The sequence below is a fragment of the Aspergillus japonicus genome, assembly GCF_003184785.1.
Source record: "Aspergillus japonicus CBS 114.51 unplaced genomic scaffold BO86scaffold_8, whole genome shotgun sequence".
NCBI lineage: Eukaryota > Fungi > Ascomycota > Eurotiomycetes > Eurotiales > Aspergillaceae > Aspergillus > Aspergillus japonicus.
Genome location: NW_020291645.1, coordinates 560,252 through 586,819, shown reverse-complemented (window position 1 = coordinate 586,819; position 26,568 = coordinate 560,252). Strand labels below are relative to the sequence as shown.

Genomic DNA, 26,568 nt, shown 5'->3' with positions numbered 1-26,568 from the left:
AGCGGCTCATGCAAAGCTTTTCCAATCGTCTGCGCTCTCTATTCTCTTGTAGATCTAGAACCTGGCAATCCCGTTCCATGTAGTTACATTGTAGCCCAATCAAACCCATCGTTCATAGGGCAGTGACCCTCGCACCAGTGATGTCACCCCGGGTCTCCTATCGGCGCCGCATCTCGCCGCACCATCGCCCTTATGTACGCTAGAGTAGTGGAGCTCTAATAATTCAGAACCCTAACGCTATCAACGTCTAGTATGTTTATGCCGTGGCTACATCATGAGGTGTGACTCCTGGGATCGCCGATCGAATCGAATTTGATCCGACTACGAATTTGACATCCCACTTTTGCATAGCATTCTACGGGTACCTCATTGTCCCTCGTATGCCTTGTACTGAGTAATGTCCATCCTCATATGATTCGAAATCATATGAATACTGCAATGAATGCAGTTTTTGAACATCTTCCCAAATGGGCTTGGGTCGCATGCATTGGACGCAAGACTCCATTATATTTCCCAGGTGAACGAACTCCTTGTGGATGAACTCCTTGTGGATGAACTCCTTGTGGATGAACTCCTTGTGATCGCAGGTCGACTCTTTGGTTCATACTTTCAAGAGTAGCAAAGCGCTGATGATCTGCGGTGATTATGCAGATTAACTGATGTTTTGATAGCGTACGGTGTCAATGTGTCATGAGGGGCCACCATTCGATCTGCTGTCGACCCGCTAAACAATTTCAACGTAATGAGGCCGGCGGCCGATTGGGCTTTGGGTATGGTCTGAACAGAGAAGGAAAATCAGCAGAGACTGTGGAGTTCAAACAAGCCTTCACTCAAACCTAGAGTTTCAGTCAATGCCCAGTAACACCGACAGCAAGACGGCTGTTGTTGCAAAAACATCTTCCGACCGTAACGAAACATTATATTGCAGGTGGATCTGACCGCTTGGGTAGAGGTTTTTTCTGGTTCCAAGTGCGAAACATTGTCAAGGTTATGAGGTCTAGGTTGCCCAAATGAGTCAATGGTGGTTGGTAGGTGTTGTGGTGGTAAAGCAACTACTTGAAACTCGACATGGGCCAGTGCATCCCTGTATACTGTGCGATGCAAACTTCGTGAGGGGGTGCTGTCAGTGGACATCGATGTGACTGGTAAAGCGCGATCACCACAAACAGTGTGAGATGTAAGTTGCTGGCACTGGGGGCTGAAGGTGGTGTTGTAGCACAGAGTGAATCGATTCGATGCGGGCGGCAACAAAGGCTCCAACGCGGCTCCAGCCACAGGGTTTGCGGGAGGTGGCCGCGCTAACCGAAAACAGCCACCCTAGTGCCTCAACCTGAACCGTCCCGTCAAGTCACCGTCAATGACTGCAGCCATCACCCGATCATTCACAAGCATCACCACCTCCTCTATCGCAACCTCCCCCCCCCTAACGGGTCTGCCTGGGCAGCGGCTTTCACTTCTCACTCTACAAGCTCTCAAACGCCTGCCCTTCCTGCGCCTTCCTCTCTTTCCCTGGCTTTCCAGCCATTCCTCTGATCTTGGTCCCCTCTCCGCCGTCCACCTGGTCGTTCGGAGCTTTTACGGCTCAAACAGTTGAGCTAGCAAGTCCAACCGTGGCGATCTCTGATACCTGACAATAGGTATATCCTCAGACCATCCCTCTGCATGCATCCATGACTTTCTGATCTCAGCCGCCTCTTGTTTCCATATTTACCTGTTCAGAACGCTTGTCTAACAGATGTCGCAACCTGTTGGCCTCACAGACTCGAGAATTGTTATGGCAGAGCAGAGTAACCACGATGTGGTAAACCAAACCCTGTCGGGCGGCGATCCTTCGCCTTCCGACGTTCCTGCGAGCACCGCCGACAAGACACCTGTTGGAGGGGACGCGGGGGAGACGAAAGATACCGCTACAACGATACGAGCCGAAACGGGGACGAACGCTCAACAGGGTGAATACCAGACGGGTGCAGCAGCAGAATCATCAGGTCAGCACGGGAAAGGAGAGGACTCTGAACAAATGCCGAGTGTGAGTGGCCTAACTTGAGGCGTGTGTCGCGACCTACATCATACTGAATAAGACCCAGGACACTTCGAAGTACGCTCCTGTGCCGGTCGCAGCACGAGCGCTAGAAATGAATGGTGTAACTTCTGGGTCGGATATTGGGGAGGACACAGCTTCGCAAGGAGGTTCTGAGTCCGACGCAAGTCGGGCTGAGAGCAAACTCCATGCGCGTGCCGGTTCAAAGAAGCCGACGTCATTTAAGCCGGTCACTTTTGCCAAATTTTCGGTTCCCAAGGCGCCTGGCACTCCTCCCATCAGCAAACCCTCTGAGAAAGGTAACTCGAATAAGCTTGTTTGTCGAATCCATGTTCTAACGGCCCACAGCCCCCTCCTCGACTCTGACAACTCCCTTGGGAACGCCGCAACAGACCTCACGACCCCGATTGGTCGTAAAGTCCACAAGCAGCCTACGGGACTCGTTATCAAAATCAGGCATGAGCGCATCCAAAGCAGGTGGCAGCGGACCGGGTCCAAATCAGGTTTGGAATAAGAATCGACGTAAGGCTTAATGTACGACATGCTGTTATTAATCCTTTGCTAACACTGTTTTGCATCCAGCGGTTCAACAGACCCCCCCTAAACACCTTACTGATGAGGAACTGAAGCAACAATATGGCATCCACATGACTTCTAGAATCCAAGAAGACGGCGCGGGCACGGAATCGAAATGGGCAGATATCGATGACGACGAAGACGACTGGGCCCCTGAGACAATTGAATGGACTGACGGGACGAAAACGAACCTTACTCACCCGGAGCCTCCCACAACAGCGCCGATACCGAGTCAAGAAAAGGCCGTCGCAGACTTCCAAAAGGATTTTCCTCTGGTCGAGCAAGCTGCGCCTCCAAAAGAACCCCCGAAGCCTGTTCCAAATATTCCCAAAACCATAACGTCAGTTGGTCCAAACCCGACTGTCTTACGACTTGGAGCGAACGCCGAAAGACAAGCTAAGAGCGCTGGTATCATCGCGAAGGGACCAAACGACAAATCTCCCCTGCTATCGACTAGTCCGGCGCCACCTCCGGCCAAGTCACCCTGGGCTCCTCTTCCCCCGGTCGAGAAAGTGTCACCCGTGATGCCCTCAATGCAGGTTCAACCACCTATGCGCGTCCCCGTCAGGGAGCCCCATGTTGCCGATGGTCTCACCGGGGCATTGCCTCCCAAGGAGATTGCAGCCGATGATTTTAACCGATCTTGGAGAGAAATGCAGTCTGGAACACGCGAGCTTTACAACTCTAGATCGGGTCGTTACGAGCCTGCTCCTGACACCAGGAAAGGGCCATGGCGTGCTGAGCAAACCTTCCGCACGCCATCTGTGCTTCAGAGACCAGCACAAGGCGATCAAACTGGCCCGGCAGAGCCTTCCGCGGCATTCCAGACGCATCGTTCGAGTGGTCAAGATGGTGTGCACTGGACGCGCCGCCGAACATCTTCCAATGTCAGTGGTGGAAGCGGCAGTTTTGGACGTCGGATGTCGGTAGGTCGACCTGACGTGGTTCACAAAGCATTCGAGTCTAGAAGGGGCTCTCAAGTCAATGGGATGCCTGATTCATCCGTCTTCATTAGAGAGGCATCCAAAGACATTCTTTATCGTGAGATCTCTCCTGATCGACGTGGCGCTGGCCCTTACTCTGCGCGGGGTCCTACGCATGTTCAAGATAAAACTATCACTGCATCTGCCGAAGTGAGTCAGGCAGCCGATGAGCAGACGACAGTGCCGCAGGCGCCTCAGGAAGACCCTGTAGCAATGCAAGAACGTATCATGAAGGAGAAAAGGATGGAAGCTCGCCAGCGGAGGCTTGATCAGGAGAAGGAAGAGGAAGCTGCAAAGCGTGAAAGAATCCGGCAGAAGCTGGAGGCGCTCGGTCCTCCACCAGAGAAACCAAAGTCACTACGCAGAGAATCAGTCGACACTGGAAAGAATGAAGCTAATGCTCAACAAGCTACCGCACATGTGCTACATTCCCCTCCGAAACCTCCTGTTCCCGAGCCAAGTGGGGAACCGAAGCAGTATGGAATGATGAAAGTTCACCATCCCGACACCGTGAAGAAGCTCGTCGAGAGGGAAAGAGCTACGGAGAAAACTGTTGCCACAGCTGGTGTGCGACGCACATCTTCCCCGGCTCGTGAGCCCAAGCAAGAGGCGCCTTTGCCAAACGGGACGCAGCAGAGCAACAATATCCCGGCTCCGTCGTCTGATCAACTCCCAGATGCTAAGATTGACGAGCAGAACCCGCAGTGGAGGGGCAATATCAACCCTCCTAGCTCATATCTGCCGTGGTCGCCGAATCCGAAATTTGTGAACACTGCCCCACCAATTGCAAACCCCTGGAAGCCTCTGAGCAGTGATAAGACTTTAGGGAACGGAATCTTTGAACAGGGCCTTGGGGGTTTCCCAGCACGAGACATCTCGCTCCGCAGTCACCTAGGTCTGGATCAACCACCCATTGCACCAGCACAAACTTTCTCCGCACCCGCGCGGTCTCCGCAAGAAACTACGTCGATCTCACCTCTACCATCTCCCGAGGTTCGCCATGTTCCTTACGAGGTCATCAATCCTATTGGGCGGCCCGGCCCCATCGGTCCTCCCAGTTCGCAACATACTCAACATCGTCAGCATGAGAACCGTGGTACTGGTACTGCAGCCTGGAACAATTTCCATGCGGTTGCTTCCAAGCGTGAGGCAGAAGAGAACGATAAGATTCGCCACGAAATGAGTGCAATCCCACAAGGGCCTTCGTCGCTTCAGGTTACATTCAATGAGACCTGGCGTCAAGTCCGCACCGGGGACCAGGCTGGACAGAGACAGGTGGTTGGAATTTCGAGATCGAACGAGAATAACGCTCCACTTGCAAACCCTCTTCCGGGGCTCGATCACCCTGTTGGCAATCTTCCTTTTGCAGATACGCACGCACGCCCTCTTGGTAGTGTTCCAGTGCGTAGTTCACGCTTCTTCCCACAGGCCACGGAGACTCCTCGGAAGCCAATGGCTGATGAAGCCGAGTATTATCGAAGCCCTTCCCCACCACCGCCTGAAGAAATGTCCAGCCATCCGGTATACACAGGTGATTGCAACAGACCACTGGTCCATCTCCCAGCACCCAAGCCTATAGTCAAGCTCCCCCCGAAGATCGTCGCGCCGCCGCCCCCGCCGCCAACTTTCGCCTCAATGGTTGCTGCACCCCCTCGCACCGGCCCGCAACATGGTACGACAGCGACTTCCTGGCAGGAAAAGATCAATACTTTGTTCGGCAAGAAGACTGTACCGGAGAAGAAGAATGCTCTGGCGGTCACATCAGCGACAAAGGAGCCTCTTGATGTTCAACTTCATATTGCTGCCGTCTCGGTTTCTCTGCCCTTCAACGTTGAGCTCACAGTCGGGGACGGCGAGATAACCGCAAAGCAGGTAGAGGAAGCCGAGGAAATGTTCGAAGATCGCGAAGCGGGGTCTCTGCCAGTTGTTCGAGTGCCAACCCACGCTCCTCCGGCAGCATGGCAAGCCGCTTTACCTCCCACGCAGTCGAAGCTACGAGCCAAGAACTTGAAGTCGATGCAAATCCATAGCATTGAGCCGTTTTCGGTTGGTTTCCATGACAGAGACCCCTCCGGATATACTCGCGCTACGATTCGACTTCCAGGCGCTATTGTTGCGAAGACTGTCTCCCTTCCAAAGAAATTGGGAACGCCCAACTCCCGGCCGCGCAATTCCACGACCTACAAACCTCGTAAGAATACGAAGCCACGTGAGACCCCCGGAGGATCAGTCTCGAAAAAACCCACCTCAGCTCAGCAGACGAATGGCGGCAGCTCTCCACGACGTCAATCTCGAAATGCGTCCTGGGGCCCCCGCACATTCAGTGGGTCCCATTAAACTGGTTCTTTGGAAAAAAATTTCGCTGGCTTTTGCTGGTTGCCAGATGTTCATTGAGCGTTCATTTCGGTATTGATGAGCTACGCCTGCGGGGGATTTGTTGATCGGTCTGGGTTCGGTCTGAATTCTTAGTACTCCTTTAATCTTCCTTTTCTTTTGCCCGTGCAATATTCCCTGGCGCCATACCTTGTTAGTACCTATTTCAGAGTAACATACTGATCTTCGGGCGCGAGATGGGATGTCGGCTTCTTTTCAAGGCAAGATGCGTCGGCGGTTGCTACCACTCACTCCCTTGCCATTATTCCATTTGGCATGAATCATGGATGTCCATTTCTTCATTCCTCTTTCTCTCTCTCTCCCTGTCTTCCTCCCTCTCTCATTTTCAACCTTCTCCGCAACTCTTTGTCCTGTATCATCTCCCAACCCTCGACCTCATTCATGGTTCTCTGGGTTGAGTCCGCAAACAACTCACCCATTATCTATCTCCCTCACCATCCATATGTTAACATTCGACCCATATTCTGCCCCCACGCTTCTCACCCGCTCTCATACTCTTTCTCTCCAGCCTGAAACTCGTTTGAAACGACTTGCTTGCATGGGAAAAAATGTCCTTTATCTAGGTTTTCCCGCCCAGGCATGTTATTCTTCCATGACATGGTCTTTCCCAAGCTCGTTGAAGTGCAATGGCAAAATTGGGTTGCATATTGCACTGTGCACGCAAAGGAGAAAAGGGGGAAAAAAAGAGGAAAACCGGGAGAGAGAGAGAGAGGTAGAGCGCAGCTGCGGGCCCCTTTTTTGTTCTTTTGTACCCCGATTCCTGAAAGCGTGTAATTAGCTTTTGTGTGTGCGCGCGCACGCTCTGAACGTGTGCTCCCATTCTCAATACCTAACAGAATGTTCTACTCGTGGTTCCTGGGTCGTAGAGGGTCGTTGATGTGGAAATTAAAGGGCTTAGATACTTGAAGAGATGTTTTGGGGGTATCTTCAATATCAAACACTTTATGGTGGTGAGTCTGAAGGGACTGTATATCTATTTAAAATTGAAGGGTGGGACCAAGTTTTCTGAACTGTAGATGCTTTGTAGAAGAGTACACGGTCATTACTTGGGTTATTACTTGGGTTATCACTAGATGCTCTTCGTATATGTGATTGTTTAAATCTAGGCAGTGTGGATGAGCCACTGCTACTTCCTAACTGATTGAACGCTTTGGAGCATTCAGCGAAACATCATCTGTTCCTTGCTCCAGAGAATATAAGATCATAATTTACACCGTCCAGGAAAAGAAAAGGCTGAACAAAAGAGAGAGGGAAGAAGAAAGAAAAAAAACTCCTCGGTGTCCTCCTCAACACCATGAGATCACCAAAACACCCCGGACAGAAACAAAGGCCAAATATCTTTGAAGGCAGCACCGAACTCCTGGGGAATAAATCCAGAATTGAAGGAAGGAGGAAGAGTGGGGGAAGGGGGTATCAATCCTCGCTTAACTTGCGAGCTAGGAGGTCTTGCTTAGATCATTGACGCAGGCAACCTTATAGCAAGGTCACCGCACCACGTCCACCTTACCAGTTCCACGTGCGCGATGAAGCAGTGAAGACCGGCGGCTTCCATTGCAGGCGGGCGGGGTCGATCTTACGAGCCCCCTTGAGCTTCTCCTTTTCAAGACGCTTCTTGTGCTCTTCGACCACTTGGTCGGTGAGGACTATGACCCAGTTGCTTTTCTGTAAGGCAGATGATTGAGTTAGTGGGTATGTTGTTGGTTTCGGAAGGTGGGCCGGCCGGCTTGCTGATATGAAGGGGGAAGGAAGGGGACAGAAAACGTACATGATATCTAAGCATGTTGAACACGACCAGGGTTTCATGGACATCTTTCTCGGTCATGGAGGTCTGTAAGGAAAGGTCGTGTTCGCTGATGTTCTCCCGTCCGGACTCCATGAGGATCTCCACGAGCGTCTCTCGCCAGTATTGTCGGTAGCCCAGCAGACCCAGATCACTGAGGGGTTTCTCGGGCGAGCCCAGCTTGCCCTCTCGCTTGCTCAGCTCGTAGCTGAAGGAGATCAAGAGACGACCGTAGCCGCGACGCTGGTACTGGGGCAGGGTCAGGATACAGGCCAGGTTGTAGCCCTCGGCGGAATCCTTCTCCTTCGAGAAGTAGCCGACCAGGTGGCAGCCGGTCTCGTCGCGGCTGCACATGCAGTAGAACAGAAAGGGGTCGACGTCGTAGTAGAGCGTCTTGTGGTCCAGGAACAGCTTGCTGAGCAGACAGAGGTTGCGGCACCAGGTGCGCTGACGGCGGCCGTCGACCTCGAAGAAGGAGATGTAGTCGTCCCGGTAGATCTCGTTGCCGGGCGGGTGTACCAGCGTGCACTTGGAGCGGTGGCGCTCGAACGACCTCTTGTTGTCGAAGTACCCCAGGCAGAACTCGTCGATGTACACGATGTCCGCGTCCGAAAACGAAGCCGGGTAGGGCGAGAAATACCACGGCTCCACGTCGTACTTGCCCATCTGCAGGCGCGTCAAGTTCCGCACGCGGTGGATCTCCGTCGGGTTCTGCGTCATACTGCCGCTGGTCCGCAGCCGTTCGATCTCCTCCTCGCGGGACATGAGGCCCAGGGCTTTCTCCTCTTCCTTGACATCCTTGGAGAAACTGACATCGACCATGTCCACGTCGTCGGATTCCGGCTTGGGCGTCCCGTCCGCGGAGACGGCCTCGGAGCCGCCGCCGATGGAGAGGTTGGCCGGCGTCTCATCGCCGCGGTTCTCCTTCCCACCTGCCTTCGAGGGACGCTGGGCTTTGCCGACGTTGGCGTTCTTCCCCGTGAGGAGATCCGGGGTCGCTGATACGTCGCGGCTCTCGGCTCGGGCGCGTTTCTGCGTGTTCTTGCTCGGAGCTTTGTTGCCGGGGCCGGCTTTCTTCTTCTCCGGTTTCTCTGGCTGGGGCCATTCAACCTCATGCGACAGATCGATGCGCGACGAGGCAATCCACTCTGTTGTCATGTCAGGACTTAGGAGCGGATCCACTCTAGGTTCTCAGAACACTCACCATCCAGACGCTTGTTGAAATCAACATAATGGACACTGCGCAGCTGCTATCAGCACGAGACTCAAGATGCAAAGTGCAGCGGAGGGAAAGAGCGAGCATACTAAAAGGAAGGACCGTCTTTTCGCTGCTTTATAGACAAGATTTCCGCTTTTCGTAACTCTCCATCCTAGACGGGGAAGCAAGTCAGCTTAACGTTGCCGGTCGAGGCTTGTAGTATACAGCCCATCGCCATATCACGTGATGATGGGCCGCTGGCGAAAAGTGAAGCGCAGGGAAATTGCGACAACTGACTTTCTGTACCATAGCTTTCACACCGATCCTAGCACTCTGATCAGTATTTCCGACCGAGGAAATCAACGTCGAAAACTTCAAAACAAGCAGGCAAATAATTATTTGATCGCTTACCGGATGGTATTGAGGGTGGCGAACCCTTTCTCAACGGGGTCCGGTGTGCCGGTTTCGTCCCTGCCGCCCATGGTGCTCGAGGGACGATTATTCTTTCGATACAAGACAAGTTCTTAGATGATAGGACTCAAGGGCATGAGTTTCGTGATGGAACGCGAAGGGGTTTGATAGGAGGGGATGGGAGGAATCTCCGTTGCGAATGCGCCGGAAGAGACCGCCTTTGAACTTTTGCCATCCGCTTTTGGTTCATCCCCAGCTTGCCTGCTTCGGTACGTAACGTTGCTTTGGTTCGCCTCCGAGCTATGGGATGCTACGTTTTGAACATGTGTGAATATACAATGCATCTAAAGCAACATAAATTGCCTGCACATAAGCATTTTTTGTTATGCATATTTGTGCTGCAAACCAACTTCTGTAACCGATTCCATGGTGTGCCCAGTGACACCATCGCTCCGCGCATTCCGGGGGAGAATGAGGAAATACTATACAAATCGTACATGTAGGGCATGATTAAATTTCGAATAACCAGGTCAAACGTCAATCTAGGTATCCTTGTTGCGGCCTCAATGCCAGCCGTTCACCATACCCCCAGTGCCTGTCACCAGCTCATCCAGCTCGTCCTTCCTGCTCTTGTAGAGGTCCTGCGCTTCGCGCTCTCTCCTCATGACGAAAGCAACATCATCACGAAGCTTCTCCAGCCTTCGCGAGATCGCCGAATCCTCTGAGATCTGGAGAGTTCGGAAAGCATCGAGTTCATCTTTCGATCTTTGAAGTGCATCGCTGGCTTCGACGATCTTCGTGCGAAGCGTTTTCGCCCGGTTCTGATAGCCACCATAGTGTAATGCAAGCTTCTTCTCCAGCTTGTTGCCTCGCTCAGCTGTGGCCAGCAATGAGGCTTGTTCGCTATCGAAAGCGCTGATCATGCGCTGCTCTTGTTGGAAGAAGTCTTCCTCCTCATCGGTATAATTGGCAAGACCAGGTAGAACATCAGAATGCTTGTTTGACCACTGCTCATCAAAGTTCTCTTGCCACTCCTCGAGTTTTCCGGATGTCGAAGCTTCCGCCGTGACAGCTGCACGGGCCTGCTCAATCAAACTGTCGTCAAGTCGCTCCAGTTTCCGTGCCTTGCCCTCCACTTTAGCGCCGGGAACGGGGAATTTGCGGGCATCGTGGGCGATCAAGAGAGCGGCTTCCTTGGCAATCAATCCAGAGATGGGATCCGTGATATGTGATACCCGTTCCAGCATCGCATCGATATCGAGAACGCTTGGTCGGGGTAGGGCGCGCTGATATACCTGTGTCTGACGTTTGAGTTCGGCCTGGGCGGCACGTTCTCGCGCCTCTCTCTCTCTCCTATCACGTTCAGCCGCATCTTCTTCGGTATCCTCAGCGGCTACCGAGGGCTCATTGGACTCTGTGGGAAGTTCTTCAAGCTCCCACTCCGTCTCTTTGGGTTTGGGAAGCGCAGCGAGCTTGCCGCGAATAGTCTGACGTGCATTCTTCTCGTACATCTTGATATCGCGGGGGGTACTGCCAATAAGCTGCCCGGCCTCTGCCTGATTGAGCGCAAAATGATCTCGAGGTGTCCGCAGCGGAGTAGCGCCGGGTCCGATGCCACCGCGCATAGGTGTAGCGCCGACGCCGTTGCCTTGTCGGAATGGGGTAGCCATAGGGTTGGGGGTAACGATTTCCTGGCGGCGAGGGGCAATTCCATCGAATCCAGTAGTGGCCCCGCCTTCGTGAAGGGGAGTATTCTCACCACCTAACAGAGACGATTGAGTTTCGGTGAGAGCCTTGATGTTTCGAATTTCGTTTGCGATGTGATCCTCCTGCGGGGGTGCTCTGGGTGTCCTGATAGGCGTCCCACCAACAATCGCATTGTAGTTACCGAGTAGGCCTCGAGCTCCCTCCTCATCGCCTGCCATCTTACTGGCCCTATCACCCGCCATGCCCATCTTGATGATGTCTTCCATCTCACCCTCGCTGACCTGGGGGCTCGGAAGCACGAGCGCCCTCCGCTTGCTGCTCTGCTCAGCCTCCCTGATCTTCTGCATCTGGCCAGCGCGAGCGGCAGCTGCGAATGCGGCGGAGTTGCTATTCTTGTCGTTCTTCCGTTTCTTCCGTTCCGCGTCTTCGTCCTGGTCACCCTTTCGTTTATTCGCTAGTTGTTGCTTGCGAGGATCGAACATCTCCCGCTGCCTCTCGTTTCGACCTTGTTCATCTGTGGTATCGTAGAAGCCAGGTGCCGCAGGCTTCTCAAAGGGAATGTCGGCGTTGTAGTCCATTTCGCCCTTCTTGCGAGTAACGACCTTGATATTAATGCCAGCATTTTTGAGCTCACGTCGTTTTTGAAGGACCGCCAATCGTCGCGACTCTTCCAGTTGTCGTTCTCTGGCCTTCCGCTTGGCCTTCTTTCCCTGTGTGTTTGCTAGACGAGCACGCGCTTCACTCAGCATCTCCTTCTCATCTTCGTCAAGGTCGATCGTATCGGGCCGAGCGGGTTTCGATTCCGGGTCGGGATCCAGTTCACCGGGCCTAACAAAAGTCAGCAACTTGCACTGCAGGATCATTATGTTAGGAGATGGTCACAGAATCATACCGTAGTCGGCGGACGTCATCCGCACTGGGGGCAGCCGCCTCTGCACCGGAAGGACCTCCCAGGCCTAGCTCATCGTTCTCTCGAGCTTCAGCCTCATCCAGCAGCTTCTGATAGCGCTCCAAGCATTGCGTTGCCGTTCGCCCTACAATGGGCGCAATTGTACGCCATTGTGTGGGCATCAGCTTGGCCAGATGCAGCAGCTTCTCATCCTCCTCCCTAGACCATTCGACCTTGCGGATACCAGGGTCCAGCCATTCCACCCACCGCGCCTTGCATTGCTTGGGTGTCTTTCGTGCTAAGAGAGAGGATACGCGAGCCCACTGGTTCATACCATACTTGGACACCTAAGGAAGTGGTACATTAGCATTGCTTAGAGCTCCGCAGCACCACGTCTATCGATCGGAAAAGGGAAAGCTTACCGCCGCACGAAGCACCTCATCTTCAATGTTGGTCCTAGGTAGTGCGTTAGCTGGGGGTCCGGCGACAAGAAGTAATGTAGCAATGGCTCTCACCAGACACCTCCTTTGACGACGGGCATGGCTGTTCAGAGTCCGGCGGCTCACAGGAGCGAGCCAAGGGAGATACAATAACAAAAGAAATCTGGAAATGGCCTCAAAATGATGCGCAGGGTGAATGACAAGTGGAACACTGATGTCCACGCTGGGTAATGCCGACGGGGAATCAACGCGGTGCAGTGCGAGAGATCAAGTCTTGAGGCGGGCGTTCGTCACTTTGCCCGCGATAGCCGCGCAGAGCCTTAGCGCGCGACAACTGGCCTAGCGTTTGCTCCTCCCCGCGCGATCTTATGTAAGCGGGTCCAGATTTTTGGTCGGAAAATCAAAATTTAGGATGCCGCAAAAAAGATAAGATTTCACAAAGTCATTATCTCCGTAGCAGAATTCACACACGATGTCTGCTTCCACTGAGGCCCCCAGGCAATTCAGCCAGCCATCCCGCAAGGGCAAGAAGGCCTGGCGCAAAAATGTTGACATCACGGAGGTTCAGGAAGGCCTCCGCCTCTTGAAAGATGAAGAGATTAAAGGGTACGGGAATCTTATCAGGTTTTCTTTTCGGTTTTATTTGGAGTCTCGCTAACGTTCCATTAACATCTAGAGGTGTTATTGCGGAGAAGCCCTCGGAGGAGCTGTTCGTAATTGATACCACTGGTTCAGCGGAGGTCCGCAAGGCAATTCAGAAGAAGCGCAAGCTTCTGAGGTCGGAGGAGATCATCGCACAGCGCTCTGCGATTCCTGCTGTGGACACACGCACACGGACGAATTCGAAGGTCACTGATGGGGTTCTCGAGCCGAAGAACAAGAGACAGAAGGCCGATTGGGTTACCCGGAAGGATTGGCTGCGCTTGAAGCAGGTGGCCAAGGAAGGCAAACCCACCAACAAGACCGAGACCGAGTTGTACGACCCCTGGGCCGATGCGGAGGACACTACTCGCTACGAGGACCCTAAATTCGACTTCCTGGAAAAGCCCAAGCAGAAGGTCGAACCCGTTACCTTGAAGCACGCTCCTATCTCCCTCGCTGCGAACGGCAAGCCGATCCCCGCAGTTCGCGCCCCGACTGCCGGAACGAGTTACAACCCCACATTTGAAGACTGGGACAAGCTTCTACAAGAGCACGGCCAGAAGGCAGTCGAGGATGAGAAGAAGCGCCTGGAGGAAGAGCGCAAGGAAGAAGAAAGACAACGGATGATCGCAGAGGCTAAAGACGACGACGGTGCGGTAAGGTCGGATGACGAGAGTGCTTGGGAGGGCTTTGAGAGCGAATACGAGAAGCCTGAGTGGCTGAACAAGAAGCGTCCGCAACGGAAGACCAAGACCGAAAGGAACAGGATCAAGAGACGCAAGGAAGCCGAGCGGCAAGCGAAGTGGGAGGCTCAGATGAAGAAGAGACAAGAGCAATATGCACGTGCCAATCTTACTCCCGAAGAAATCGAAGCAAAGGAGCTTGAGCTTGCCGAGCAGTCGGAAGACAGCTCTTCTTCGGACGAGGAAGGTGATGATACTGTTCTGCGCCGCAGACCTCTCGGAAAGCTACGGTATGTCGCAAATCTCCCTTTTCCCGTTACCTTCTGCTTACTGACTCGATAACAGTGCTCCCGAGAAGCGTTTGGAGGTCGTGCTACCGGATGAGCTTCAAGACTCGTTGCGTTTGCTCAAACCCGAGGGCAACTTGCTCGATGACCGATTCCGGACCTTGGTTGTTCAGGGCAAGCTGGAGGCTCGCAAACCAGTGACACAGGTCAAGAAGCCCAAGAGGGAGATTACGGTGAAATGGTCCCACAAGGACTTCCAGGTTCCAGGCTTGTAAATAGATTCCCTTTTTTGGCGTTTTCATGCGGTGGATTTTAAAAGCAATTTCACATAATATGGGTCAAAGCTACAACGAGAATTCTGTATATGCCATCATCACACTTGATCATAGAGATTTTATAAGCAATTGAGTAGATACGTACCCTACTTTTTGGAATCCTGGTGGGCTGGCTGATATGGGACTCAATATCGATAAGCCCCTGCAACAGCGATCGAGAACTGACATGTGGATCCTGTTCCGAAAATTTAGTGCGGGAGGGAAGGCCGGTTCAGGAAAGTTGCCGGGCCAGCCTAGTCTGCCTCCGCAGCAACTGAATCTTTTTTTTTGTTTCCGGATCCCCTCCCTCTCTGCCATCCTGACCAGACCACAATGCAATAGCGACTTGGTCTGATTTTGGAATGGACTTGAAAAACCTCTCCAGTAATTGGAAGAAACTCCAGGGGACGTTAAAGCAAAGCCACGCCTCCTCCTCCTCCTCCTCCTCCTCCTCCGCCACCAAGCGCAAGATCTCGGACCGCGAGACGCAAAATGCTACAGTGAAAAAACGCCGAACCGACGCAGCCGACGGGAAACCGAAGATCGAACGGAAAAAGGCCCCCGTCAAGAAGAGAAACATGTCGCAAAGCACCCAAGATGGAGGTCCAGAGGCCACCGTATCAGACAGCTCAAAGCCAACGTCGCGGAGGAATTCCGCCGCCGCGTCGGTCGTGGAATCGAAAACTTCCAAGGTCAATGAAGGCCGTTCACCAACGTCAGCTACCACTTTGTTGATCTTCTTTGCCGTTGTGGCTCGCCTTGGACCCGGTTGCTGACTGTAGACTAGTGCTGAGCTAGGAAAATACGTTGCGATGGATTGCGAAATGGTGGGCGTCGGCCCCAACCCGGATAACGACTCGGCCCTTGCGCGTGTCAGTATTGTCAACTTCAACGGCGAGCAGATTTACGACTCGTATGTCCGACCCAAGGAGATGGTCACGGACTGGCGGACGCATGTCAGCGGTATACTTCCGAAACATATGACCAATGCGCGGTCGCTCGAGCAGGTTCAACAAGAGGTTACGGAAATTCTTAGTGGACGCATACTCGTGGGACACGCGGTGAGCAACGACTTGGATGCTCTGCTGCTGAGCCACCCCAAGCGTGATATCCGAGACACCAGCAAACACCAGCCCTACCGAAAGATAGCTGGCGGAGGCTCCCCTCGTCTGAAGATGCTGGCTTCCGAGTTCTTGGGCTTGAATATCCAAGATGGTGCCCACTCTAGTGTTGAGGATGCGAAGGCCACAATGCTCCTTTACCGGCGGGACAAGGACACATTCGAACGAGAACATCTGAAGAAGTGGCCAGTGCGCGTGGTAGTCGAGAAGGAACCGGGTGACGATCAGAAGAAGAAGAAAAAGAAGAAGAAGAAGACCCGTAAGAGGTGATTTCAACAATGTCTTGATGAGTCGGCAAGATCTATCTGTCTTAAATATACCCCAGCTTGATTAAGTTACAAAGCTACTCAACATCTGAGGCTTTTCTGAGTATATAGAATATAAACAAACTATACCTACTACATGTTATTCTCTCCTAGTAATACGGCCTGGGGATGCTATGGTAGTCTAAACAAATGAACTCGGGTGGACTGGCAACGGAAAGACACTCCGCTTCCGCTCCGTTCGCCCACTTTACGCGGGCAACGCGTCGCGTTCTCCGGGGTCGAGCATACAACCATCCTCGAAGAAGATAAAAGGGACAATCAGACATTGCTATCTAAAAACAATTCTCTACCATTGTCAAAGTTGGTATTGAGGCTTTTTCTATACTTTGTCAAACTCCAGTCACTACAAACTATATTAGCGCCTGACAGTCCTTTCCCACAAAGCAAGCATGTTCGCCATTCAAGCAGCGCCAAAGTCCTCTGCGACTGAAACTCAACCGTCAACGGACCGGTTCACTCCCAACATTCTTCCCTGCAAAATCCACTACGATGGGCTTGTGAAAACATTGAACCGGTATTGGGAACCCCAAGCCGACGAGAAAGGTAAGAGTCGCAAGCCAGCTCCTCGTACTCGCAATCCGCTCGCTCATCGATGATACTGAATATTCAACAGAGAAAGACGTACAGATCGCATATTTCCGCGGCCGCAGGCTCAAGGGTCGACGGGTCGCTATTCCAGAAGGCTACGAAGGTGCGGAAAACCAAAAGACCCCGCGGAAATGGTTTCTTTCCTGACTTGCCGACCCATAAAATCTTTAGGCGTCATCGCAACAAGCACAGACCGTGTCTTGCCCCCTACTCGCAATGAAGACGAAGCCGACGTCGAGGAAGTCCAGCCGGAGGAGCCGGTCAAGATCCTCGAGAAGCAGGGAACCTTCGACGAGTATATGGTTTGGGGCCATGAGTTGGTACCCGCGGCGGACGATGCCTTCGTGAAGGGGGTGGAGGAGTGGATTAAACTGGCCGAAGCGGTATGTGTGGATGCAGTTTCTGGCCAATCTTCTGCCCATACTAAAGATCATGTTGAAGATGCACGGTCAGCCCAGCAGTGAACCGAAGCCTTCTTCTTGAGCGACGCCTCGAATACCAGCTTGGAAAGGATTTTCGCCTACCAACATCAGGCAAACGGAATCAGCTCCCATCGCAGCAGCGCCAGCTTCTCTCACGGCCGCATGCTTCACCCTGGGCTCAGGGTGAACCCGGACATGTTCGTGACGTGGTTCAATCACTATTCTGCGGGCGCGCAAATTGAAAGCATGGCGGGCATATGGCTCGATAGACGGTGGGCATCGGTGTAGACGATGCAGTCCGGGACATACGGCCGAGACAGGAATGAGGGCAGCTCAGGATTATATCTAATATAGATCTTGTTTTCGGGGGAAGGGAACGCACACATCTACGAGCATCACGGATGAGGAATATATAGTTAGGTTGCATGGGCCTTTTCCCCTTAGACTCATTCTATATCCAAGGATGTATTCGCATTTTGGATAGACAACTCTAAATGCCACAATGAGTATCTTATGAGACTAAACATTTGAGAAAAAAAAAAAAAAAAAAAACCAAGGCTGAGTACACTGTACAAGTCAATGCATCTCCGCACACGATCCCTGAGCAATTGATAAGGTTCACCGCCAACACAATTCTGCCCAACGAAGAATATCTGGGGTAGACTCATCAACATTGACCTCCCTAACAACCACACCCCAATACTGACATTCCTGCAAGCCATTTCTCACAATGGCCAGTACTACGGAACGTCCTGCCCCGGAGGCTTTGATCTCCAAGTTCGAGGTCGACAGGTTGCTCAAGCAAGGTACGGTACTCTACAAACCCCTCACCTGCGGACTCCGGCCCTCTCTTCAAAACGCACCATCAGATAACCTGAATGTATCGTGATCCCATACTGTTGACTGACCCACCTCCAACCGATCTACAGACCAAAGCGGCCGCCGCATCGCCATCCTCGGCGCCATCGACGGCCAACAGGGCATTCTGACCGCCGAACGCACCGCCTTCGCAACCGAGACGCCCGCCGTCCTCCGAGCCTTCCACGCCGCGATCACGCACGTCACCAACCTCGGCGACAACGACATCTACCGGTGGTATCTGGCGTCGTCCGGCCCGGACGCCGGCGGGCAGCAGCCGCCAGACCTCAAGCTGAACCTCATCTGGCCGTGCACGGAATCCCACATCAAGAAGTACTCGGAGCAGGTGGTTCGCATGGTCACGGAGACGCCGGCGATCTACCGCGACCACGTCCGCCCGTACATGCGCGCCAAGCGCGAGGAAGGGCGGCTGAACTGGGTGTTCAACATCCTCGAGGGCCGGACGGAGCAGGAGGATGTGATCCTGCGGGATGAGGGGGGACACCACGATGGGGCGGCCGACGACGATGCCAACGATGATGGGTTTCTGATGCTGCCGGACTTGAATTGGGACCGCAAGACGATGGGGTCGTTGCACTTGCTGGCCTTGGTGCAGCGGAGGGATATCTGGAGCTTGCGCGATCTCAAGAAGAGACACATCCCGTGGTTGAAGTATCTGCGGCAGCGGCTGCTCGAAGGCACGGCGAAGATGTATCCGGAGCTGGAGCAGGATCAGTTGAAGCTTTATGTGCACTGTGAGGGAGGACTCTTCCGCTATTCTGCATTCACTTTCTGTTGAACGACGTTTGCTAACACCTGTCGCTTGACCTGCAGACCAGCCGACATACTACCATTTCCATATCCACGTCGTCAACGTCATGCTGGAAGCGGGCGCGACACAGGCCACCGGGAAAGCCTTTGGATTGGAGAATCTCATCTCTCAGCTGGAAACTCTCTCCGGTGACGAGGATGCAGGCCTGGCGGATGTGAGTCTGACTTACTTCCTGGGAGAAGCCAGCGAGCTGTGGACGAACATCTACGGACCGTTGAAGAGAGGGGAAAAGCCGCTGGCCGCATGAGAGGATCATATCGATCGACACTAGATATTTTATGAGCTAGAAATGACATGATGACAATTTCTTCTTTTGTTAATTCCAGCACCCAACATAGTACTAAGTATGCTCCAATTATTTATTTGTATTTGCACGATGACGTTTTGCCCGCCTCCGCCCCCGAGACTGTTCCCAACCCCGCAACACCGCAAGTCGACCCCTCACCAACCAAACAAACCATCTTCACTTTACTCTTCTCCATAACGCTCTCCCACCCACGCAACTCTCTACTCCCCCATCCAAACCAAGACTCGCACTCGCCATAAACCCAGAACAAACAAACGAGATCGACTAATCACCATAACCCTCAAAATGGCCGACGACAACCCGGACGTGGAATCCACCAACAAGGCCTTCGTGCCCCTCGGTACGTCTACAGACACACACCCTCTCTTTCGAAACAACACCAGCCAACTCACCCTAAAACCCCCTATATCCCAAGAGATGCTAACCACAAACCTCCCCTTCCCCCCCCCCCAGAAAACAACCCGGAAGTAATGTCGCACCTAATCCACCAACTGGGCCTGCCCGCAACCCTCGCCTTCACAGACGTCTACTCGATCGACGAACCGGACCTCCTCGCCTTCGTGCCGCGGCCCTCGCACGCCCTGCTCCTCGTGTTCCCGGTCTCCGCGACCTACGAAACGGCCCGCCTCACCGAAGACCGCAGCCTGCCGGCCTACACCGGCTCCGGCCCCACGGAGCCCGTGATGTGGTTCAAGCAGACCATCCGCAACGCGTGCGGGCTGATCGGCCTGCTGCACGCCGTCGCCAACGGCGAGCCGCGGCGGCAGGTCCTGCCGGGGTCGGATCTCGATGCCCTGCTGCAAGAAGCGGAGGGGCTGGACCCCGTGCGCCGGGCGGATCTGCTGTACGAGAGCACGGCGCTGGAGAGCGCGCACGCGGACGCCGCCAAGCGGGGCGACACGCAGGCCCCGCAGGCGGAGGACAATGTCGATCTACACTTTGTGGCGTTCGTGAAGGGCGCGGACGGGCGGCTGTGGGAGCTGGATGGGCGGCGGAAGGGGCCCCTCGACCGCGGGGTGCTGGGCCCCGGGGAGGATGCGTTGAGTGAGAGGGCGTTGGAGTTGGGGGTGCGGCGGTTCTTGAGAGTCGAGGCCCAGGGCGGGAATCCGGATTTGAGGTTTAGTTTGGTGAGTTTGGGGCCGAGTTTTGATTGATTGCGAGGATAAGATTTGGAGGGGGTTGAGGAGGGGTTGGTCTGTTTGTTTCTTGCCTTTTTTTTTTTTTTTTTTTTTTTTTTGGAATCGGGAATATACATGGGTGGGCAAATGGGGAAGTAGCTTGTTGTCGTCAAGTGGTGGTCCCTAAAACCTCGTTCACATATACACTGGGTCACTGGGTCATGGGGTAATTGGCAATGGCTACTGGAAGGATGAGCCGTAGATAGATATCCAACCCCTCGATAAGAAACGCACAGATTGAGCCACTACCTGGAAGATCAAATTCATCCTATGCTGTATCGTTCGGTTCGTTCGGTCAACCCTCAACCCACCATTCCTCTGCATTGAACTTCAGAGCTTCATCCCCAACCGCCCACCATCCCGCCGTGAGATTGCGAGCAAATACCTCCAAAGCCGTATATCGCATTTCGGCATTGTCTCGAGGACTGCTGTCATAGAAAAACACCTGCTCAAAGACCTCGCGCAAATTCGGCTTTCGCGAATGAACATCCGGCACCGCCGCAATCACTCTTCGCGTGATGCCATCCTCGCCGGCTTTTGCTGCGGGATGGCCGTCGTCGTCCCGAGAGGCAAATGACCCCTTCTTTCCGATCACCAAGATCTCATAAGGCTTCCGCCAGAGCGCACCCACCGGCGTGATGGGCTCGCCCTCCGTCGTCGTCTTCACCCACACCCACTCTTCGCAGACCGTCAGCCCGGCCCCCTGCATCGCGTCGTAGGCCGTCTTGCGGGCTTTCGATGAGTTCGTGATCCAGATGGCTGCGATGGCGCTCCTGCGCCTGCTGTCGCTTCGCTGTTCAGCGGTTTCTACCTCCTTATTGAATGAGGAAGACTCCTGGACCAGATGGACGGACAGGACATTGCGAATGCGCTGGGTGAGCAGTTCCCAGTCGAGGTAGGTCTGAGTGTGGTAATGACCGCTGCGACGGACCGAGCGGTTGGCCCAGGGTGGGTCAAGCAGGATGAGGTTGAACTTCCGGTGGCGAGGGAGACCTGGGATGGGGGTCTCTGCGTGCGTGACGGGGGTTGATGAGATCGGGATTCTGTCTTGGAGGAAGCTCGAGAGCGGCGGAATGTAGAAAGAGTGAGGAACAGGGCGTGGTGATAGGGGATGAGGTCCACTGTGACAGCATCGCGTATCGTCCGCTGCTTTCTCCTGATCCCCCGTACAGGTAGCGTGCACCGTGGCTGATGCCAACGACGTATTCCGGACCACGATGCTGGAGAGTTCGGACATGCAGCTGAAGCGGTTCACGCCGGGAGACAATATCAACGGGGGATTGAGCGAGGCGCATGGCGCAGTGAAGGCAGCAGAAGCAGAGGCGATCGGCTCCATCGCAGCGTCCACATTCCCGTGGCTAGAGCAGCGTGTTCGCCCGGCGGTCCCCTTCCTCTTCTTTGGGAGGGGAGCTCCGTCACCAATGTCCCCATTGCGAGGTGAGTCCTGAGCGCTGGGATCTATTTCAACCCGCGGAAGACACCATTGAAACCCCGAGTCGAGCGCACTCCGTATCTGGAATAACCCCTTCGTTACCAGGGGTTCAAGGATTTCGGAATGCAGAAGCCTCTCTGCAAGAGGGGTTCTTTCAAGGACTCTTGCCCGGGCCGCATCAGTTTTCGGCTCCGTACGAGTCGGATAGGGCACCCTCAGTGGTGGCGTTGAGAGAAGTCTTCGATTCCTGTCATTTTCGAGAACAGAAGGCGATCTTGCGGAGGGCAAGAGCGCTGATGATTGAAACGGGGAGAGTGACTGCGCGCGAGCGATTGATGAAGGAATATCGATCAAGAAGGTCGTGGCCTGAGGGTCTTGATAGAGTATAGCTGATGGTGACGGTGCTATCATACTCGTACGTAGGTATAGTATAGTATAGTATGGAGTCGAGCAATTGGTTGGTTGGATCACGCTGCAGTAATTTTCGCTTCCCCAACAAGAACTACTAGGTTACTTACACGATTATTACCCGCGCGGCGGCCCAGCCAAAAATAGCTTGGATTTCATCTTCATTGTAGCTCAATTAGGCCCCTTCAACCACGCATGTACAAAATACAACCTGTGAACACAAGAGGCATTGAGGGAAGATTGAAAGATCGCAAGACGCTCTCTGCTTTGATACCTAATGTAGACTATAGTGAACAGGAGATAGAGCCAAACTCCCCAAGGCGGTTGGCGGGAAATCACTTAGATGCTTATGGACATAGGCGACACCACGATGCTTTCGATAAACAATAAACAATAACACTTTTTTCTCATATCAGTCCTTCCTCCATTTCCAAGACGATCCAGCGTCGGTCTAGGTGTGACAAAGGTCATTTCATGCATATAGCCATACTACTCTGTATCCCGGAAACTGCAAACGAAAGATCAAGCAAAAAAGAAAAAGAAAAACTTTATACATAAGGTTGAAGTTAATGGCGGATTAAAGCATCTTAGGGAATCCTCAATGCTGGAGGCAACCCCACATCAGCTTCATTCGCACAGGCGAGTCCCGGGCTTTCACATGTGCTGGGGATGGCTTGGGCGTCCACGCCGGCCCCCGGCAGACTGCGCCTGAGCTGGCTGTGCTTGGGCATAGAACTGTGAAGGGTACTGGTACATTTGAGCAGTGCTCATGACGGGGCTGAATTGCTGAGGAGCGAAAGCCGCCTGATTCAACATCGAGCCTGGGTTAATTTGCTGGGTGGGAGGCCCTGCCAAGGAAGCAGCCTGAGTCTGCAAGGATCGGAGGTTATCTGCTGAAGGAGCGCCACCCGCAAACCCAAAGTTGGAGTTTCCGAGACTTGGATACAGCCCGGACGGCGAAAGGCCACGACTTTGCGCCGCCAGATAGGCCTGATACTGTAGCTGTTGCTGAGCCAAAGGCATCATGGGGTCTTGGCCAAATCCAGGTGCGTTTACCCCTCCAATCCCGCTAAGAGGGTTGATACCACCGGCAGAACCAAGGCTGTTCATTCCATTCATGCTGTAAGGGTCGTAAGCTCCGACACTGGGTTGTTGTTCCGAAGGCATAGGCCTGGTAGCGTCCATGCTCTGGTTAAGCATAGTAGGGAATGGCGCGCTGTATTGCCTCTCCAAAGGCGGCTGTGGAGCGTAGTTCGAGGCTGCCTGGCGAGAGGTTGGACGGTGTTGTTGCTTGTCCGCATTAGATCCGTGATCACGTCCGTGGTGATTGTCCCGAGCATTTCCACGCGAAGATAGACCAACTTCGTCCATCAGGCGTTTATATCCTTGACTGGGGGTTGCCTTAAGTTTGATAAGAACCTTGGAAACATTCTTGACAACCTCGGCGCGCATTGACTCGTCAAAGAAAGGTGTAGTAAGAACCTTGAAAATCAGAGTCGCTCCCGAAGTTTGGTCACTCAGAATTCTTTCCAACACCTCGTCACCCTGGCTGAAGAACAAGGCCTTCAGCACAATCTCACGGGCCTCGGGTTCATTTCGCTGATTGATAACCTTCAAGACGGTAAGATAAGCGACCTTATGGGTGCAGAGATGGACGAGATGAGGAACCAGTCTAGGTGCAAGCACAGTACGGCGGTGAGGGAACGTGCACGTATCGAGGAACCAAGTGAGCAAAAGGGCACCGTTGGCATTCGTTGCAAGTTGCACACTGTGAAGGGCGATGGCCGCGGCGAGCATACGCTGCTGGTCCTTAGTGGCATGATGACTCTCAAGACAAGCCCGCATAGCCCGAGCACCGAATCGCCCCTGGGCAATCTCCCACATCCGACTTAGCATAGTCTCGAAAATGAAGTCGTTGAACGGGGCACCGAAGCGTAGGCAGCACTGCAGTACGTAGTTTCCATACTGATCAAGGAATAGAGGTACGGTGTATGGCCGGAGAGCATCAACGATCAACCCCATCTGATTTGGAGTCTTAGCGACATCAATGATCTTCTGGGCCGCCCAAGTGCCGTTCTTATGAATACCAATTTCAGCGAGGTGGGGAGCGATCGGCGCCAGCATCTGTTCCTTGGTTGATTCGGAACAGAACTCGAAAAGCTTTTGAACCACGGTGTTGCCCAGATAGTCCGACGCCAATTCAGCAATCTCTGGAAGCATCGCAACTGCGGTCTCTTCGATTTCCTGCACTGAACAAGCACCATTGTCGATCCTCTTGCGGATATCGCGGAGGCGAGGGGCATCAAACATCCTTGTCTGGCTGGGTTCGGCAACCGAAGGGATCTCGTCCTCAAACGCATCAAACGAAATGGCACGTTGAACACTAGCAGAGATGTTCAGAGTATCATCTTCAGCAGCACCAAACTCTTGAACGATCTGAGCCATCTCTGGTTGGAGCTCCGAAAGAGCTGGGATTTGAGGGACAATGAGCCCGCCGTCGGATCTGGCCAGACCATCGGGCCCATTCATGCCTGCATTCGGATCCGGGGTGGGCGAGGACTGAGATCCATTGACACCTGGGGTGCCACTTGCAGAGCTCCCGGGAACCTTAGCATATCCGATACGAACTGGGCCAGCACCAGGGAAGATCTCCTTGCCGTTAAGCAAAGACTTGGCCTGGATAGCGCTTTCAATACGCTCGAAGTTGACGAAACCGCAATTCTTGTGGGTCAGCACACGGGTGGACTCAATTTTGCCGTAAATGCTGAAGATCGCTTCAAGAGATGTGACCGTAGTTGAAACAGGGATGCTTCCAATCCATAGTGCGCGAGTCGGCCCATCCTGATTGTTCTCATCAGCCATTTCCGCCGCAGGCCGCATGCCGAGATTGGAAGCATTATTGCCACCCAGATGCATCAGCTGTACAGCTTCGGACAGTTCATCGTATTCTCCGCTTTCCGCAATGTTGAGATCAGCCGCACTGAAGCTGTTTTCCAGACGCGATGGCGTAGCCAGGTAGTTGCGAATAGACGAACGCTGAGGCGGCGCTTCCAGGATTCCAGCTGTCCGTGCACGAGGGCGGCTGGCAGATGCGTGATTGGCAAAGGCCTGCACAGCCAGGTTGTGTTGATGTATCTGAGCCTGGGTTGCAGCTAGCTGAGCAGCTGTCGCGGCGGCTGAAGGCGTGACGGTCCCTGACGGGATTTGTGCATATCGGCTCTCATATTCCAAGTCTTCGTCATCCGCATACTTTTCCTTGGCATTCACGGAGTAGGAACGAATTCTGCTGTTGTTCTTCATCATCGCCAGTTCCGCAAGCAGCGGAGGAAGCGAAGACTGCTGCTGTTGTTGCTGCTGCTGTTGGAGAAGCATGTCAACCGAGGGCCGCACAAGTGTTGCTCGCGGCTGTTGCGGGGTTTCGGCAAGGCCCAAATAGTCCAGGGTTTTGACATCAGTATCGGCGAGACCGTCTCGAGAGAAGGAGGAATGACTTGGGGAAGCCGGGCCCTCAGAGGATCGGATGCTTGTAAGTGTCGTAGCCCGGTCACGGCCTGTTGCCCAGCTAGTTGAAAACAGAGACGGCCCGAATGGACCAGAAGTTCCGAGGAAATTTGCTCGCTGGGGCATAGAGCCAGCTCGGAGACGCGAGAGGGAGCCTGCGCTATTGCCGCCTGCGGTAGTTGCAGTCTTTGCGCCTGTGTCAATACCAGTAACCCCGGATGGACGGAAAGGGCTGGTCGAAGGCGTAGGCCTTGAGGTCTGGGGAATGTATGGTTGTTGAAGATTCGCTTCGTTCAGCGCACCGACGGGAGAGAATCTCGACGGAACGGTCCCAGCTCTGGCTCTTCGGGCAGTGCTATTGATCGAGCCGCCTGAGGTGGGCACCAAGTCGGGAAATCCTTCTTGGCTTGGGGACTCGGGGATATTCTCGCGCAGGGGGGTCGAATGGCCACTGGTTGGGGGTCCCCAGATACTGGGAGAAACACCTTCCTCTGCTTGAATTTCACGTGCGCTAGAATGAAGAGTGGCTAATGTCAGTCATCGGACATTCAAATACAACGCTACTTCATCGCGGCCGTAGGAATTGCCTACCGTTTCGAGTATAGTCGTGCACCGAGTTCATGGGATGGGGATCCAGCCCCTAGCCTCGCACTTCCAATGGAGCCTGCAGCGCCATTCAGGCCGGTTGATGATCCGAACGGTGGCTTCATACCAGCAGACCCCGATAGATCGCTAGGAGAGCTGCGCCCCGTGCTGGTTCCCGACATCGGTTGGGTAGTTGGAATATAATTGAGGTTCATGTGGCCCTCGGGTCGTGAAACGGGTAACATTATGTATTATATCCCTCCACCTCAACAAAGGCGGACACCTAAAACTTAGCGCACTTGAAGATGATAACGAAGGATGGTGGTATTCGTCGGGATGGCCAAACTGTTGTTTAGTCAAAGAGCCGATTCGTGCGAATCATATGCCAGTCCGATTATTAGGGTGACGGAGAGAAGTGAAGCGATAAACCGCCGGAGCCCTGGGTGAGAAGGCGGTAAACAATCCTGCGTATAGGTATGAGGATACTCGAATACGCGATGGGTCGCTGCGCGGTATGGATGTGCTCGTGGCGGGGGTCGGCGAGGACTGCTTCCGGAAGAATACGTATGCTCTAACGATCACAAAAGGCCAAGAGCAGGGCAAAGGAGGTGCAAAATCGTGAGAAGCTGTGCGTAATCCGTTATAATTGGACCAGTCGACGGGTATGA

At 53.7% G+C, this 26,568-nt stretch overlaps 9 protein-coding genes across 9 annotated transcripts; 6 read left to right on the top strand and 3 right to left on the bottom strand.

Moving 5' to 3' along the window:
- Positions 1–1,634: 1,634 nt before the first annotated feature.
- BO86DRAFT_229710 (uncharacterized protein) lies at positions 1,635–6,094 on the top strand. The gene is made up of 4 exons (XM_025666992.1): positions 1,635–2,026; positions 2,085–2,337; positions 2,387–2,560; positions 2,621–6,094. Exons 1-4 carry the CDS (start codon positions 1,736–1,738, stop codon positions 5,932–5,934), a joined length of 4,032 nt encoding a protein of 1,343 aa, XP_025530631.1. The 5' UTR covers positions 1,635–1,735; the 3' UTR covers positions 5,935–6,094.
- On the top strand, positions 6,095–6,908 carry BO86DRAFT_229695 (uncharacterized protein). Its single transcript, XM_025666991.1, has one exon. The coding sequence runs from the start codon at positions 6,254–6,256 to the stop codon at positions 6,767–6,769; it is 516 nt and encodes a 171-aa protein (XP_025530630.1). The 5' UTR covers positions 6,095–6,253; the 3' UTR covers positions 6,770–6,908.
- A 159-nt stretch (positions 6,909–7,067) lies between these two features.
- cef1 (putative cell division control protein (Cdc5)) lies at positions 7,068–12,657 on the bottom strand. Its single transcript, XM_025676504.1, has 11 exons — positions 12,492–12,657; positions 12,399–12,432; positions 11,980–12,323; positions 9,967–11,915; positions 9,607–9,680; positions 9,381–9,472; positions 9,267–9,294; positions 9,077–9,141; positions 8,976–9,010; positions 7,757–8,919; positions 7,068–7,653 (listed from the first exon to the last, which is right to left on the bottom strand). The coding sequence occupies exons 1-11, from the start codon at positions 12,515–12,517 to the stop codon at positions 7,495–7,497; spliced, it is 3,969 nt and encodes a 1,322-aa protein (XP_025530629.1). The 5' UTR covers positions 12,518–12,657; the 3' UTR covers positions 7,068–7,494.
- A 190-nt stretch (positions 12,658–12,847) lies between these two features.
- On the top strand, positions 12,848–15,845 carry BO86DRAFT_446233 (Nop53-domain-containing protein). The gene is made up of 5 exons (XM_025676503.1): positions 12,848–13,022; positions 13,093–14,031; positions 14,087–14,299; positions 14,728–15,057; positions 15,130–15,845. The coding sequence occupies exons 1-5, from the start codon at positions 12,889–12,891 to the stop codon at positions 15,731–15,733; spliced, it is 2,220 nt and encodes a 739-aa protein (XP_025530628.1). The 5' UTR covers positions 12,848–12,888; the 3' UTR covers positions 15,734–15,845.
- Positions 15,846–16,029: 184 nt separating this feature from the next.
- Positions 16,030–17,300, top strand: BO86DRAFT_332944 (ribonuclease H2 subunit C). Its single transcript, XM_025668797.1, has 4 exons — positions 16,030–16,332; positions 16,403–16,480; positions 16,549–16,760; positions 16,819–17,300. The coding sequence occupies exons 1-4, from the start codon at positions 16,179–16,181 to the stop codon at positions 16,858–16,860; spliced, it is 486 nt and encodes a 161-aa protein (XP_025530627.1). The 5' UTR covers positions 16,030–16,178; the 3' UTR covers positions 16,861–17,300.
- A 427-nt stretch (positions 17,301–17,727) lies between these two features.
- On the top strand, positions 17,728–18,736 carry BO86DRAFT_306498 (putative mRNA decapping hydrolase; the record flags this gene model as incomplete). Its single annotated transcript, XM_025667698.1, has 2 exons — positions 17,728–18,412; positions 18,492–18,736. Coding segments are annotated over 2 exons (930 nt in total), but the record flags the coding sequence as incomplete, so codon positions are not given.
- A 208-nt stretch (positions 18,737–18,944) lies between these two features.
- On the top strand, positions 18,945–20,032 carry BO86DRAFT_407655 (ubiquitin carboxyl-terminal hydrolase). Its single transcript, XM_025674291.1, has 2 exons — positions 18,945–19,136; positions 19,250–20,032. Exons 1-2 carry the CDS (start codon positions 19,082–19,084, stop codon positions 19,948–19,950), a joined length of 756 nt encoding a protein of 251 aa, XP_025530625.1. The 5' UTR covers positions 18,945–19,081; the 3' UTR covers positions 19,951–20,032.
- Positions 20,033–20,109: 77 nt separating this feature from the next.
- On the bottom strand, positions 20,110–21,870 carry BO86DRAFT_229601 (MT-A70 family). Its single transcript, XM_025666990.1, has one exon. It carries the CDS (start codon positions 21,815–21,817, stop codon positions 20,270–20,272), a length of 1,548 nt encoding a protein of 515 aa, XP_025530624.1. The 5' UTR covers positions 21,818–21,870; the 3' UTR covers positions 20,110–20,269.
- Positions 21,871–22,468: 598 nt separating this feature from the next.
- Positions 22,469–26,145, bottom strand: BO86DRAFT_396973 (putative RNA binding protein Jsn1; the record flags this gene model as incomplete). Its single annotated transcript, XM_025673455.1, has 2 exons — positions 22,469–25,826; positions 25,907–26,145. 2 exons carry the CDS (start codon positions 26,143–26,145, stop codon positions 22,469–22,471), a joined length of 3,597 nt encoding a protein of 1,198 aa, XP_025530623.1.
- Positions 26,146–26,568: the final 423 nt, after the last annotated feature.